The following is an 18093-nucleotide window of genomic DNA, read 5'->3' on the forward strand; positions in this document are numbered from 1 at the left end:
AACAATTAGTGGACCAAAATAGAACTTAAAAAAGATCGTGGACCAAAATTGAATTAGATATAAAATAAGTGGACCAAATCTGTAATTTTTCCTATTCCAAATGGTCATGAAAACAAGGTATCTAGATGTACTTGATATCATTTGATGATACATCCATATGTCAAATTAACTATCTATCAGAAACAATAAAAACGACCTAATAAATCTAGCTCTCCCATTTGCTATACCAAAGTGGAGAGGATCCATATCCATGAAACCTTACTCAATGGAACACATTGGTTTTGTCATTTATAAATATAGTATTAAGAGGAAATTACAGATTTAGTCTAATTATTTTATACCTAGTTCAATTTTGGTTCACAATCTTTTTTAAGTTCTATTTTGGTCCACTAATTGTTTCACTTGTTCAATAAAGGTCCAGATTTGTTTTCTCAAATTTGGCTTGCCTTTTACCCTATCAAATCTCACTCAAATTCAGCAAATATATATTTGCTTTAAAGTTATGCATTTATTCTTTACAACCATATAAAGATCATTCAAATTAGAGTTCTAAAATTCAAAATAATTGACCCCAAAGTAGGGTATCCGAAACTGCCAATTTTTCAAACTTCACCCAATCTCAATTCTCTAAGATTATAAAGATCATTTAAATTGGAGTTCTAAAACTCAAGATAATTGACCCCAAAGTAGGTACCTGAAACTGCCAATTTTTTAAACTTCACCCAATCTCAATTCTCTTAGATTATAAAGATCATTCAAATTGAAGTTTTAAAACTCAAGATAATTGACTCCAAATTAGAGTACCCGAAACTGCCAATTTTTCAAATTTCACCAAATCTCAATTCTCTTAGATTATAATACTCCAAATTTGTTTTTATGACTAAAAAATGATGAAATATAACTTATACTTCAATTATAATTGAAGAAAACACAACTCAAAGGATTTAAAGTTACAAATCTGGACCTTTATTGAACAAATGAAACAATTAGTGGACCAAAATTAAACTTAAAAAAGATCGTGAATCAAAATTGAACTAGGTATAATTATATAAAATAAGTAGACCAAATCTATAATTTCCTCTAGTATTAAATATAATATTTAAAAAAATAAAAAAGCACTTTTTGAATAGCTACAAAAATGGCTCAATGCGTAGCCCGCAATTCACAAGTCACAGGTCACAAATCACAATCTTAGGTCCATGGCTAATTTATTATAGGCTCCGTGGACAAAGTAATAGAGGACAAAGTAATAGACAGTCTATTTTTGTTGATGGGCTACCTCCGAAGGTCATTAGCACCAAACCATTGTAGCTCCAACGTTCCTTTTGGCTTGTGATTTGAGACTATGGTGTAAATATAGTTTTTTTATCTTTGGTGGTGCCTGACCTTTGATTAGTGTCTCAGAAATCCAAACTTTACTTTCTTCCCATTGACTATCTAAACTATGTTTTTATATTATATACATACTAAATCTTAATTCCGTCAGTCAAATTAATACAAATGGTTATGTATATTGCACATTATCACATTGTCATGCGTAATTGAACCTATTCATGGGACTATGCACATGACTAATTTGGTTGACAACATTATGATTTAGTACTTATTCGATGCATAGATATAGTTCAAATAATTTGAGCAAATTAGAGTGGGTACCAAATTGGGGATACAATTCAAAGTTCAAGCATAAAAGTGAAAAAAAAAAAAAAAAATTTGAAAATATGATGTTATATATCAAAAGAAGAATTTGTTGACTCCACCCACGCATGCTTGAATGGAAAAAATTGCACATCAGACCCAAAAAAAAAAAAAAAAAAGGGAAAAATTGCCCTACTATGCATGTCCCACATGGTCAATTTTGCTTTACTAATTTGACAGAAATTCGAGTTTTGTTCAATTGTAGACGTTACAAGAAGTATAAATTGCCGAAATTAAAATTATACGAATAAAAGTGAAAAAAAGAGCCAAACCACATGGGTCAAAAGGATTATTTAGCCCCTCTTTGTAGTATGATTAATTCATAGCCTCCAACCATTATCACACTTGATAGTTAACTCCTTTTTATCCTTATTTCTTTCCCAACACCACATGGTCAACCCAAAAACTGCAGATGCTGAATATTTTTTCTTTCTTATTTCATCTATATTTGTAACTAATGAAAACAAAAAACCAATTTTCGGAAAGAATACCAAACAATCCCTCTAAGCAAGCTTTCAATAATTTTTAATGGGGAGAGCATGGGACACATTAGATAAATGGCTGTGGAATTCAAAATGACATGGTCATATAAACAATGAACAATAAGTGTTTGGATTAAATGTTATTACACGGAAAATCATCACCCAAAACTTCTCAAATAAAAATTAATAAGGGCTATTACTTCCATTTTATTATCAGGATGCACTTGTTTGGGTTGAATGGGTATCCAGATTCTTTTTTAATCTTTTATGTGTTGATACGGTGCTAATGTTCAGAAGTACATCGTTTCAGACTTCTACTGTATTATCTTTCTAATTTATATTTTAAATACTCAACTTTAAACCCAAAATAACGTTGGGTTGGACACAAACAGTCAAACACAAACATAATATCAGTAAATAAACATCTACTAATATAACTTTCAATGTTTATTGGGCAAGTTTAAGTTATGTAGTTAATTTTAAATTGATACTCTTCCTGTTTACTGGGCAAGTAGCTTCTTTTGCTTTTGTTTGGTGTTTAAGTAAAACTTCTATTAAGGAAGCAAGGCTACGGCAACATCATTTTGCAGATACAGTCCACCCTAGGGTGCCTCTGCAACCCAAGTTCATATTCTCTCCCCAAGTTTCTTTGTTGATACTGTATATCTAAAACTACGTTGTTTTAACTTTCATTAATTTCTATGCAATATAAATCATAAATCCAAAACGCATAATCCTAAACACTAAAACATTGCTTTGGATATATATAAACATGTAAAATATAAGAGGACAATTCTATATCAAAAAATAGGAATGTGTGGGAAAAATATGCGCTTTAATTTATTACTCAAAATCAAGTGATAGCATTTGAAAAATTATGATTGCCTATTACACAAGAGGACTGATGAACTACACATTTCTATTCAAGAAATTTCTCTACAAATTTATTAACTTACAAAACTGAACATACATTTCCTTTTTATTTTTTGGTGGTTAAAATAAGAAGACAAATCGACTTGGAACAACAACATATATTTCTTCATAAGAAGACCATAAGAAGAGAAAAAAGAACACCAAATGAAAGAGAAGGATATACAATTGGATATTATCTTACGCTTTACTGAGATGCTTAAAGTCTTCAAGTTGAGCTTTTAAGAGAGAATGTTCATTCCGCATCCTCTCAAGCCAAGCCTCAACCAACTGCATCTCGTCTTTAAGGTGGTGCATTCGCTTCTCCATCAAAGTAATGGCTTCAGATGATCTTCCACCAACTCCACTGCCAAAGCCACTCGAGTAATCCACAGGAGAGTGCACATGGATTTGTTGAGGTCTGGCCAGTAGCACAAGTATGCTCAACTACAGCCAAAGAAAACAACAATGCATTACACCAGTATCTAATGAATGATTAAGAAGCTGATACAATGAAAATTCACATTCATTGTCACATTATGCATCATCAAACATACTATAAACAGCTTTGACCATAATAACAAAGTTTAAAAAAATAACAGCAACTTATTCCAACAAAGATGACAACAACAATTCCAAGGAAATGTGCACTCTTAACTATTTATGGGGTATGTAGTTGAAGATTCCACAACAACAAAGCTGATATATAATAGTAGATAATTGATTATTTGACCATATGGTTGGAGAGTAATACCTGCATTATGAAAATCACGGCAACAATGATAACTATGATTAAGGGAAGATGGTTTTGACTTCTCAAAGATAACCCGGATTTCTTCAAAGATTCTCTTAACCATGATGTAAGAGAGGAAGTATCAATCTGATTTGCTTGCAACAGTTCATTAACTTGCTGGTTAGTATCCATGGGTTCAGACATTTGTTGTATCCTAGTGTGATCACTTGGCTCGTAAAACCCTTCTGAAGATTCAACCATCACTGCTTCCGTTGTAGAATGAACTTCACATTTCTGAACCATGCTAACTGCAGGAATTATCTCTGCTTTACGAAAATAATGGCATGAATTAATCCCAGTTAAAAATAATTGCATTTATGATTCATTATTCATCATGCTAATGTCATCATCTGCATTGCCAAAGAATAAAATGTTGCGGAGGAATTGTGTCTACAAGAGTCCAACCTTCTTGTTTCTCAAGGTTCTTCGTCTTCAACAATTCATGCGCCTGAAAGAAACATTAACGCACACATTCTTACAGATTCTCAAGTTAATATTAACTTTGACAAATTTCAAATTCAAGATAGTTGAATAAATAGAATAACTAAATAAAGAAAATGATACCATATTTATCCAGTTTGCATAAACTTCTCGACATTCTTCCATGGTAGATTGCACTATTTTGCCTGTGACCACATACACCCACTTCCAATCAGATCAAGATTAAAAGTTTGAAATCTCTAATTTCAAGACAGTTTAGCAAACACACAAGCATGTTTTCAAAATCTGAAAATGTAACCAAATAAAAATGCTTTAAATTATAATGTTTGCGAATCATATAAACCTTGAGCAAAGACCAAAGCAAAGGCTCAAGCAGTCAAGTACCTCAAGCAACTATGGCCTCAAATCCCCTGAGGCTGATTCAGCACCCACACACACACGCATTCATAAATGTTAATTGTTTAATATACAGGTTATTTACATCATAAAATTTATATATTTAATATGCATAGAATGTCACACACAAAAAATGTGCAAAGTATAAAGATATAAACCCATTAATGGTTCGCCAAAAAAAAGCCACTAATGAGTAGCTTTCTAAACATGGATCTCTAAAATTATGTGAAATAACATTAAAAAGACAAGATAAATAAATCTCCATTGAACAAAATGATCAAGAACCCCAACTCTATGAATGACAAGATTGGATCAAGAAATTTTTTTCCTAGGGACTTCCCCCACTTATATGTAGTATTTACACCATCAAACTACTTGACATTGGTTTCTGTATAAAGTAACTTGAAGTAAAGCCAAATCAACCTAAAGCACAAAACTAGGGACCAAAGAGGCCCTAACTCCCCTAAAACTCTTTGGGACATGCATGTAGGGAAAGCACATGTCTGAAAGTCTAGAAAGATAGCTTCAAATGATATTGGTAGATTTTAACTAGTAGTATCATCACACTGAGATCAGTGGAGAAGTAAACTTACTGGAAAATGCTTAGGGGGTGCAACCCATGTAATGCTCTCTGATGCACCACCACTTCAGAGTGATCATGTCCCCATGCAGGACATGTACATGTATAATTTTAAATTTTTTTTTTTTTTTGTCAGACAAGGCTAAGACACAACAGGATCATAGTCTTGAAACCTTCCCAACACAATTAGATCACGTTATAAACTAAACTTTAATTATTTTGTACTATTATTTTACCTTCCATTTTGCTACAAATATATAATTGTACATTCACAACATATCATATATTTTTTTCATGACTTACTACATCTTGATTCTTATGTAAATCAAAAATTTTGGGAATTGAATATATACAACAAAGTATATGTATATGTACACATGCCTGTCTTTTCCACATTGTCATATTTTTGGAAGCTCTCATGTTTCCCATGTTGCATCATGTCATTTCCCATGTCACATGTTCATGTCAATGATTGGCCAACACAAACCAAGATAAATTTAAAATAAACAAGTGTTGTTCAGGGCACACCTTTCCAAACAGTTCTCTTTGAAAATGCCACATTCACGTAAATCCTCAAATTGCAGCATTCCTTTGATCCATCAGCATCTCTCTCCACATCCCAGAGACCCTGATATTAGAAACATGGGGAAAAAACATGCAAATTAATAGCGTAATCAATAAATTATTAAGATAATTTGTAAGGACCTGCGCAGAAAAATTTTTAAAAGGAAATTTAACATATTTAACAAATAGGGGGAAGTGTAAAAATGGATTAAATGAAGCTTATACCTCAACGCGGAAATAATCTCCATAAGGCACATCGTTGATTTCTTGTGATGTCTCAATAACTAAATGACTGGCAAAAAAGTCAAAGTGTCACAAAATTAACAGAAACTTGTGAGAGCTCTGTGGACTAAAGTCATGGCAGGTTATTTATGCTTAAGATACAAAAAAACAAGGTAGAAGAATTAAACAACATACACAAGCAAAGTAGAAAAAAGTTACAGAAAATAGCTCAATAATAGTTCACAATCCAAATCAGCATAATGTATGCAGCTGATTTGGCCAAAGCTAAAATAAGATATGCATGTGCTCAATCTCAAATTGGCATGGTGCCTAAGTTAATTGCTTTACCTCCTACACAATAATAATCAGAATCTATGAAAACTAATTCCAAGAAACGGTTTAAAATAATAATCAACCTGTTCCTGTAAACTCGAAATTTTTGGAGCTCCTGACAGCTACCAAATTTTGCACCTTTATGACAAAACGAAACATCATTTATAATACTAAAGGGGACTGAAAAACATATAATAAAAGCAACCTACAAAGCATGTAGGCCCATATAATAAATTCATGAAGTAAAAGATAAATGTGAAAAAGAAAGAGCATAATATGCAGCCATACCAAAATAAATTTTTATTGGATGCTGAAATGAAACATCACGGGCATGCCCAAATTTTTCGTGAGGATGCCATGAAGTGCACCTTAACTCTGGAAAAGGCATAAGTTCATATAAGCAAAGAGCAGGAAATACAAAAGTATAAGAAGGCTATTTCCTCGATATTCTAAAAAAGGTAACCATCAAGAAACCTAAATAACGCACATTTAAATATAAGCAATTCACGCCAAGTATCTTACCTTTATCTCCACAACTTCTATGAAATGATTCAGTGAACACATCGTCAGAAAAAAAGAAACGAAAGAAATCCTCAGCCTTAATCTGCACTTCACAAGATGGGCATGAATTCAAATTATTTTTCCAAAATGGAAAAAAGAATACATATATATGTGGCAGGAAAAAAAGATCAAATTATATTCCCTTCCGTCAAGGCTTTTGTTCTAATAGCAGAAACCCCCCCTCAATTTTAAAACTGCACTTTTTCCCTTGTGTGTGTTAAATTGGGCCAGACCTTTTACATTATATAAATGCACCCTTTTGCCCTTGAGTGCTTAAAGCCTTTTTTCCTATCAGCTCACTTCGTTCTCTTGGTCGCCTTTATCTCTCTACATTTTTCTCACATGTCTCTTTTCTCTTTCTTTTTCCTCCTTAACATCAAATAGTTCATATCTTCTTGTATCATTCTTTCCCATCACCTGACCACAATTCTAGTCATCCAAATCCACCACCTCACACGTCTCCTTTTATTTCTTTTTTCCTCTATAACATCAAAAAGTTCACATCTCTCTCGCATCACTATTTCCTATCACCTTCACCTGACCACCATTCTAGTCATCCAACTCCCCTTGCCACCATTAATCTGCCACTTTTTCTGCCAGACTGCCAGAGTTCCCCCATCCACCTCTGTTTTAGAATTTGGGTCTTCAATTTTAGCTTTTGACTGGTTGTACAGCAATGTGGTGGAGGCTCAGGTTATGATAGTGGATGTGGGTTCAATGATTTCCCTCTGTCTTTTGAAACTGGATTGGGAGGAGCTGTATCGTGGGCCTGTTCGATAACGTTTTTGTTTTGGAGGTTTTTAAAAAAAAATTAAAGATACAGAGGGAAAATGAAGAGGACAACGAGAAGAGGGATGATAGAAAATACAGGGAGAAATGACAGAAATTACATAGAATGGTTGAAAAATAAAAACTCAAAACAGTTTAAACCGTTTTATATTTTAGTTTTACTTTTATCTATTCCTTCATTCCTGCTTCACCTATCTCATCTCTCATCTCCCTCTATCATTTCTCTCATATCTTTTCCCCTTCTTTAATTATAAAAAAAATGTTATCTGACTGGCCCTTAGTTTTTTCTTTTTCTGCTGAATGTGGATTGGAAGACTGCTAAATCATAGGTTTATTTGTGAATTTTGATTCAGTCTGTGCTGATTAGTTGTATTGTTAATAGCTGTTAAATTTGATGGTTAATGGATATGTTTGAACCCTAGACTGGCTGTTGGTTCACTGTTGTTGAAATGTTATTCCAATTTATTAATAAAAATATTTGTTTCCTATCAAAAACAAATCTGCCTGGTCCGCCCAAATTTGATTTTGGGGTTTGGGTTGTCTGGTGAGTGGGTGTGGGTTTGACTCTTTAGGTATATTTGTGAATTTTGATTCAGTCTGTGCTGATTAGTTGTATTGTTAATAGTTAGTTAAATTTGATGGTTAATGGATATGTTTGAACCCTCGACTGGCTGTTGGTTCTCTGTTGTTGAAATGTTATTCTGATTTATTAATAAAAATATTTGTTTCCTATCAAAAACAAATCTGCCTGGTCCGCCCAAATTTGATTTTGGGGTTTGGGTTGTCTGGTGAGTGGGTGTGGGTTTGACTCTGTGTGTGGTGTTTGGGAAAAATGTGAGTGGACTTACGATTGAAATGTTGTACAAGTTTCTGTGAGTGATAATTTGGTGTTTGGGTAGAGCTTTTCATTTTTTTTTTCTTCTTTCTAATTTTTTCCTTTGTCTTTCCTTGCCCAAAATATGATCTAAGTTTTCAAGTGAAAGAGACTCAAAGAAATGGTGCTTAGAATCACAGAAGCCTTCATGTTAGTATTTCTAATTTGCAGAACACATGATATCCAAATTTGGTATTTATTTTTGGATAATGTTATAGAACCCAACTTCTTTTTCCAACTTATGAGGTATTCTCACATTGAGTTCTACAACATTATTGCTTTTCTTTAGGTGAACTGATAGTGTGCATAACATGTGTCAAAAGGTTGAGGAAAAAAGTTGGGATAAATAGCACTTTCTTTTCTTTGTTTTTCACAGACATTATACAAAATGGTATTTTCAGTATAAAATAATTAATATATGATGACAATGCAAGATTCTGGTGCTGTAGTAGCAGATAGGTATGTCATCTAGACATGAAAGTTAAAGTGTTGAGTGTTATTTTAAAAACGATGGAATTATTGTAATTAAGCCAAACTTGGGAGAGGAATGTATTTCACACAACATAAAAATAATGAATTTTTAAAAAAGAAAAGGGAACTACCGGAAACTGCGACTCTGCAACCTTTGTATAAAATTCCGGAACTGCATGTCAAATGTAACCAGCTCAGTTTACAAGATATAAACAAGAATTGACGGCACAATAGCGGTCAAGAAAATATACATAAGCATCAAATAAATTACCAAAAGCTAGTTGTCAATGCCAAGCAACACACACATGCACGATTTAGCAAGATTTGAACCTGTGACAAACTTCAACCCCACCCTACCCTTTTACTACTAAGTTAAAGTCTAGGGGCTTATGCACACAACGTCCCCTAAAGACCCCAAATATTTCATACTTCTAGAAAGTGATGTATCAAGTGGTATTGTGATAGCCGATGTGTATTCCACAGGGACATAGCACACCACAAAGACAATTATAACAGACAAAGGAGCCCAGGATGAATGCAAGTTCATCTTTAACAAATTAAGCAACATGAGCAATGATCCTAGATTGTAAACTCACTTTTTGGGGAATCATAATCTTCCTCCTTCCAGATCAAGGTATCTCTTGAAGATAAAGGGTCGCTATTCGGAACAGGTTCTATATCCTCTTGTACAATATATTGTGGCTCTGGAAGTGATGTCGACGCAGAATCATCTTCGACAATGGATGGAAGCTCGGAATCTTTTGAAATATGAGTATCCTTGCTCCTGATTCACAGATGCAATAAACATAGATGAGTTAGTGTCACAAAACATCAATACCAGAATATGTTAACGACATTTCTCATGAAGTACCTGTCAGTGCAATCCAATTCATTAACTAAGCAATTAGAGCTCTCCACTTTTTCAATTACGCCTCCATTCTCTTGGCTGCTGGTCTCAGATACTGTTTCCTGAGATAAAATCCGAACATAAGAGGGTGAGGGAGAAGGGAGGAGGGTTTAGATAAAGACACGCTGAGGTCAGCAAGTATCCTTAGAAATGCACAGGGTTTGGATAGTAATGATGATATCTTTTGGGTCAAGCACAACATACTGTAATATGTTGATACAATTACTGACAAGCAATAAATAACTGCTCAAAACTTAAAAAAATGTTGAAGTTTCATATGCACATGTAACGCTCATAATAAAGGCAAAAGACTGATCATACATGACACATATCACACGCAGTTACAGTTAGCATATAGGAAGTGATTTCATATGCTTACTCCATGCTTGAGCTACTTTTACCCTTCCCAAACTACAATTAAAAAATATAATTATGATGGATAACAGATGTTAACTTTACCATGGTCATTACAAAAATCAAGAATCACTAAAATTCTTACGTAAAACTTAAAAGATATTAAGTTTTAGCTATAACTCAAAATCACAGAATTCATGCTCATGTAGAGATACACTTCAAACTGTAAATCATAAGTTCAAAAATTTCAAAGGATGGCTGAAGATTAAGCACAAAACAGGGGAGAATTTTCACAAAACAGCGGAGAATTTTCACTAAACAGGATTTTGGATTTAACATGTAACAACAAAGAACTTTGGAATACAAGGGAGACTTTACAATAAGTAAAGCTTATGGAAGTTTTTTTTTCTTGTTTTGACTTATTTGACAGACCCGAGTATTTTATACTCACAACGGCAGCTACGAAACGACAATTATGAAATACATATACCAAAATAACTAATTAGAAATCAACCTTTCACAAGTCCTCTCAGCCACCAGAGATGAAAAATTAATCCAATCAATTCAGTGGTGGCTAAACCAAATGGAGTTCAAAACCTTTTACAAATAGAATAGTTTGAATAGTTTGAATATTGTCGGGCACTCTAAAATCCATCATCTGTGGACAAAACAAAGTATTGTCACTTTGAATATCAACTGATTTAATCTATGTATTGTATGATTATATCAGTATTGTCCTCGCGAGATTAAAATATCAAACATTAGAGTAATTTGAAGGAAAAAAAAAAAAAGCTAAATAAAGATCATAAGAGATTTGAAATTTTAGTTCACTGTTAAAGCATCTTCTGAAAGCATGAAACATGGATACTTAGTTAAAGGTAAGAAAGAGGAAATAAAACATTACGCCAAAAACTATATATTACATAGCCTCCCTAGTTGTCTCTTTATTAATGTCAAATTTATTTTTTGCCAAGTTCTTTAATAGTTACACCTTTAAAATTTCTTGTGACTATTAATAGGCCTTTACATTTCCCTGTAACTAGTATACATATCGTGATGAATACAATCACTCAGAAATTCTCACAACCATACACTATACTTCCTATTGAAAATTCTTATGGCTATGTTATGCATGGTTCACATTAACAAAAAGAGTTATGTAAAGTTAAATGCACTAGGAGGAAGAAATAAAAATTAAGAAACAAAAATGAAATTTTTTCGAAGGAAATTCTACAGAAGTAAAAGCAGAATTTGTATTTGAATTAATACAAATAAAGGAAACGACATTTATCACCACTAACTGTAATACAATAAAAACACCTGCTGTTCTGTAATCTCTTTGGCACCATTAACATATTGCAACCATCCATCATTTATGATCTTGTAAGCTTCATCACGGGACAGGAAGGATGCAAAGAAGTACTGCCAAATCAATAAGTGGTGTAAGACATTGCAGCTGATACTGAAATGACATTAATAAAGGTTCAGGCCAGGAGTTTACTAGATATCGCCATTACAAAGTAAAAAGTTGGAATATAAATGTCAGATTTAGCATTACCCTCTTCGTTGCAGTAAAAATTTCTATGGCATTAGGGAAGATCCCTGCTGTCTTCGCTCTTCGTACACTTGTGACTTCGTGCAATTGGATTATTTTCTGATGAACAATTGAAAACATAATTATATTTTAGTACATAATTTTTTTTTTTTAAGTCCAAAGCAAAATTGAAAACGTAATTATGTAGCAACTAATTGTACACAGAAAGTGAATCAGTTTTAAGTCTCCTGAAACAATTTATGGAGCCGTCTGGATCCATGGAAACGAATCACTCATAGAAATGTCTGGATCCATGAAAACGGTGCATTCATTTCTATCCATAACCACCTTTTTCAGGGCCTTCCTGACTACAATTTACTCAAGAAATGTCTTAGAAACAAAGTTCCACTTATGCCAATGGCCCACTAGAAATTGTAAAATGGCGAAAGAACTGTCTCCCCCTAATGTCCTAGGAAAGACTTAAGGCCATCTTTTGTGGACAACACTGACCACAAAACAAAAATAAAAAATAAAAAAAAATCAGCAAGTATAGATCTGTTTGGATCATATCTTCGATATGAGGGCTATTAGTCATCTGAAACAACTTCTTGAACCGCATGGATCCATGGAGAACGGGCGTATTCTTTCTATCTGTTATTGCATTATTCAGGGCCTTCCTGAACTCAACCAGCCTCAAAAACTGTCTTAGCAACAAAGTTCTACATACTCCAATAGGCACTGTAAGCTTTCAATGCAAAGAGGCCCTAGGAAAGACTTAAGGCCATTTTAGTGAGACTAGATTAAGCCCAAAAAGTATTAAAATCTTTGTATCAGGTAGAGATCGGCATCATATCGTTAATAAGAGGGCCATCTCCTAAAGTATGTGACGGCTGGATTCTAGGTTTTGAAGGCTACTATAGATGAACAAGATCATATCCATCAAGGAAAGGGATCCACGTAAAGAGTTGCAGACCTTCATCCACATCCAGAAGCTCATCAACAAGTTTTAAAACTAATCAAGACCTACAACATAAAAAGGCTCACTATATAAATTGCCAGCAAGTTCGATATAAACTATGTTTTTCTTAACACAACTAATTTCTCTATATATAACAAATTGTCAGATTTTAATATCAAAGAGTGCAAAAGGGTCTTGAAAATATTAGTATCAGTCTCGATTGTTCTGTGGATTCTGAAGAGATTAACAAATAGACTCCATTAACTAATTACAGAAGAAAAAAAAATACTGATAAAAAGAAAAGAGGGAGGGGGGGAAGGAAAAAAGACTACCATTTTATCTTTCTATCATCATCTTTCTCATCAACAAGAAAGCAGTGAAACTGAGAAAATCCTATGTTTCTTCACGTTCTTTTACTATATTAGCCAGTAAAGTTGTGTATTCATTTTACTTTTTGGTAGATGGTTGTTATCCAAGATCTCTTTTGTATCAAACCATTTTCAGTTGCCCCTCATGAATGAGTGTTTAATCACAACATGCATTAGAATAGTGGAATTTCTATCCAAAATTGCTAAACACAAAGGGGGGAGAAAAGGAAAGATCAGCATAAAGAGGCTAAAATGGAACCACCGTACCTTTGTCTCAAATCCAAAGATATTTGAGTAAAAGCAAATATAATGAACAAACAGGTACATATGACCCTACAAGAAACATATAAAAAGTTAGCAAAGCCATAAAAAATGTTGAGCATTAAAGAGTACCATTCAATCAAGAAGTTAAAAAGAACATATAAAATTAAAATGTTGGCCAAAATCATTATTTCACCATTTACTCATGGTAAAGCAATAACCTACCAAACAATGAGAAGCAGTACCACTGTATAACAATCAGATAGATAACTCCTGACATACAACTTAACATTCTGAATAATAACATATAAAATATATAAAATGAACCTGAATAAGTATGTTCTCCTGGAATGCACAATTGAAATCTTCAATGAGGGCCTATAGTGAAAAGGAAAAAGAGATTAATGTCAAAGATATATTCAAAGAGCATAAAAGTAATGATCCACGCTATGCATGTTCCTCTGTGCATGTATGATATATGTATGTGTGTACTGTATATATGCCACAAGTGGACATAAAAAAGATTCACTTTGGCATACAAATAGTTTAAATGCCATCCAAAAGCTTATAAATCTGTGCACTCTTGCTTGCCATAGTTGAACTTTCTTCTTTGATAAGTAAAAAACAGAATAAGCTTTAGTTGTTCTTTGAATCATAACTTAACTATAAAGTGAAGATATCCAAAGACAACCAGACATTTTAACTCCTATCATTCACTGCAATGTCTAACAGCACAAACATTACTCCCAAGATTACTATCATTGTAGGTTCCTCCGCAGAAGTGAATTCCAACTCATGCTCCATGGTATTCTTCGTCAATTAAATTTTATTTAAGATATTTTACCAAACAGACCCTTAGTTTTCAATTTTAATTTTTTATCTATTCTCCAACCTACCTCTCTCATCCCTCATCTATCTTTTCTCTTACTAATTAAAATTATATAAAAAAATGTTATCAAACAACTCCTACAATTTTCACAATCCATTAAAATGGGAAAGCCAAAATACTAGAATGGGAAAAAAAATTCGTATAAAACCCAAAATTTGGTTCACTCACTTCATCAGGTGGAAGACGAAACAGCTGCCGATACTCTTCGCTCCTCAACGTTGCCGCAGACTGTAATATTAGAGCAAATCAATCAAAAATCACGACCCAATATCACTCATAAGCTTCCTCAGTTTACTAAAAACCATTTTTTCAGCAAACCAAGTACTAAATTTCCATAATAAAGCAAATTCATTAATTTCTCCTTACTAAATTGGCATGTAATTTAAGAAATACATAAGAATGAACACATTTCCTAACTGGGCGAGTAAACTAAGCACTTTCCTAAAACACAGCACAAGCATATATATAAGCTAAGTGAATTAAGAAGAAGACGGTGAGAACCTGAAGATCGGTGACGGCAGCAACGGGAGAATAGAACGAAGGATCGCTGCGATCAGGTGTGTCGGCGGAGCATGATAAGGGAGGTGAGGACGAGCCTTCGGAGGCGACTTCGGTGGAGAGTCTGGAGGGCGACGGTTCGACAATCGGATGCTGCTGCTGCGGGACTTGGATCCTCTCGGGGCTGGCGGAGGCCACGGCCATCGGTCACGGGCTTCCGGGTTCGGCCTTGGGATTCGGGGCTCCGAGCGAACGAAGAGGAAAAAGGCAAAGCGTCGGTTAGGTGGTTGTTGTTGGTGTGTGTGGAGTTTGCAGTCTACGACGTCAGTGGTTTTTTCTACGAGGGAAAGTGGTGTAGTCGGTAGTCAGGCAAGTCTCAGTCAGACAGAGACGTTGACCGTTTTACACGTGGCATTATATCCGTATCAGGCTGCTTTTACAAGCGTTTTTTGCTTTCTTTTTCGACACGGCGTAATCGTTTTTTGTGGCTTTTTCGGTTTTTTTGGGTAAACTATTCGGGTTGGTGCTTTCGTGGGGTATTGTTAGTGTATTGTGGTCTTTATTTGGGTAATGGGTCTTTATTTGGGTAATGGGTGAGCAAAAAAAAAAATTGGTAATGGGTGAGCAAGGCCCGGCCCGAATAGTATTTGGGTCTATGGTAAGATAAAATAGGGCCCAGCAAAACAACATAACAAAACTAATTTTTTTATTAACAACCGTCACCATGAGATTTGCATTTTTTACTTACTCTTATAAAAAGAGACTAGTATCATGATTATCATCTACCACAATCAAGAACAAATCCACTTAAGGGCTATATGGGCTGTAGGCTGTAGCTCATGCAAGATCTTGTTTTCGCTTAGTATGTGTATTCTACAGCCCACCCATTCAACATTTCAACCTTCTCCAATTTCATACACATGATTAATTGTATTTACTATATACTATTTTTTTATTGATGTGTTTACTATATACTTTTGAGTCTATTTCTATATTTTTGAAAAGAGAAAAACTTACATGTAAAGGGTGTATATACCTACTTTCTCACAACATGTCCTCACATGCTAATCATGTGACCATTAATTGTGAGAGAGCTGATGTATACACCTTTTATATATAAATTTTTCTCCAAAATAGAATGGATTGACATACAGACTATACAGTCTTATATTGTTTTGGATTTAATATGATTGAGAAATGTGTGTGTTATGTGTGGGGTATTGATGAGACACCATGGGTATAGCTTTTAGCCAACGGCGCTCTACAAGAATATGTATATAGACCTTGGTACGTCTTGTCAGTTGGCTATAGATTAAGTGTACCGTGTACGTTAAATATTGCCCATTTTCTAAGATGAGGAAGTTAATTTGCAATATATTTAGATTTTAGGGAGAACATGCTACATTTTTTTATCTTGACCACATACACCTCCTCTCATGTAGCACTAATTCTTGAATGAGGTGTGTCCCATCTTATTATGAGATGATACCCATAAGGCATAGTCCATGAAATAATCTCTTCTCATATAAATATATAAGTGAGTCTTAAGTGGATTCAAGATCAAAATATGCACTTGAATCAAGCTTAAATTGCATTGATTTACAACTCTAGTCTTTAGAAAAGAGAAAAAAATAGCTTGAAGGTTTAATTTACTTACCCTATTTTGGAATCGATTTATCTTTAGCTAGACGAGATCAGTGGCTTCGTAACCAAACTTGAATTAAGAAATAATCGATCTTTGTATAGTGTACACAATTGTTGTATACAATTGTTGTATACTAACTTCTTTCTAACGCCAGAGTTGCTGAGAAGCCTACCAAAGGCATGTTGGTTGGACATGACCCAGTCTATGGACAAGACCATAATTCTAGGATAAGAAGGACTTGACCTGGGGGAGTAGAGTCTTTTTTTCTTTGAGTCTATTTTTGCTCACCACGAAAAGGTGGTAATGAGCATTACCACCATGGTGGATGAGTGACATATATCACAAAAAGGTGGTCAAGTGGCATGTGTCACTTATTTACTATGATGATATATAATGCTCACTATAGTGAGCAAAAATGAACCTTTTTTCTTGTTACGGAAGTGCAGTCTTTGAGTGAGCTATAGGCTAAATTTTTATTTATGAATTTTCCTTCTGTGCGCTATAGCCTATATATAACTCTCTTGACCATTTTAAATGAAAAAATAGTATCAATTATAATGTAACTTATTTTTCACAATATTTATTTGGGTTTTTTTTTTTTTTTTTTTGGAGGAAGAATTCAAATTTGAGACCTTAAATATAATGATAAATATTCTTAAACATTGGAACTACAAGTGGGCACCACATTAAATTAATTTTGTCACCTTAAATATTAAGTTTCTTGAATAATGTTATGGTTTGAAGGAATTAATAGTGGTTTAGTGAGCAAGTGAGTTGGAATGGCTTAGTTATGAGTGGGTATGTTGTGTGCCGTCGTATAGGATTAATTGTTAGTTGTTGATCTTGAGAAAAAAATTGGAAGAGTCATTTCTTTTTGTTTCCATTTTTATTAGGGAGGGAGAATGATCGAACTTAGATAAAGAAGAGGCAATTCTACCGCCATTCCAATTAGGTTACGTACCCCAACATCTACGAAAGAGTCCTTTCTTGTGTAAAAGAAGGTAAAGGTTGTTTGTAATTTCATTAAAAATAATATCATTCAAAGGTTTTTGTTGGGACCCCTCCCAAAATTAGAGGGCATTAAAGGTTTGCAATGCTTGATTAAGGAGAAGGAACACATATATATATATATATATTGTAACATGAAATCTCCAAATAGCTAAACTCAAAAAGCAACAGTCCTATAAACAGAAGAAAAATCTTTAGAGATAAGGTGACACTAGTGTGGTGTTGGCCAAAGGCTCTCTGTCGGTCAACTTAGTAAACAAGATTCGTTATTAACTCAAAGCAATGACTTAGAGCTTAAGAATTACATACATTTGAATAATCTTATGAGAGTATATATATAGAGAATGAATCGATCCTTATGGCCTTAAGACTGTAAGTTGGATAAATTTGTAGTCATCCGGAAGTATACTCATTGTGGGAGTGAACTCTTATACTTGAATTCTTATTCAAGCCATTTTGATCCATATGGGAGTTGGAATCCTAATAGAACATGGAATTCTTAGGTCTCATTAGTCACGGGTGGTATGGAAATACCTCTGTGGGTTCATGTACACTTGG

At 34.0% G+C, this 18093-nt stretch overlaps 1 protein-coding gene across 1 annotated transcript; it reads right to left on the reverse strand.

The window, feature by feature from the left end:
* Positions 1-3000: 3000 nt before the first annotated feature.
* Positions 3001-15192, reverse strand: VAD1 (GRAM domain family protein). The gene is made up of 18 exons (XM_086235614.1): positions 14886-15192; positions 14553-14612; positions 13823-13873; positions 13502-13567; positions 11933-12028; positions 11695-11796; positions 9985-10082; positions 9710-9897; positions 9245-9285; positions 6941-7022; positions 6707-6793; positions 6502-6556; positions 6089-6155; positions 5828-5927; positions 4447-4508; positions 4288-4330; positions 3844-4145; positions 3001-3536 (listed from the first exon to the last, which is right to left on the reverse strand). Exons 1-18 carry the CDS (start codon positions 15084-15086, stop codon positions 3291-3293), a joined length of 1947 nt encoding a protein of 648 aa, XP_086091740.1. The 5' UTR covers positions 15087-15192; the 3' UTR covers positions 3001-3290.
* Between the last annotated feature and the right edge of the window lie 2901 nt (positions 15193-18093).

The sequence above is a fragment of the Dryas octopetala genome, chromosome 3 (genome assembly GCF_963921425.1).
Source record: "Dryas octopetala chromosome 3, drDryOcto1.1, whole genome shotgun sequence".
Taxonomy (NCBI): domain Eukaryota; kingdom Viridiplantae; phylum Streptophyta; class Magnoliopsida; order Rosales; family Rosaceae; genus Dryas; species Dryas octopetala.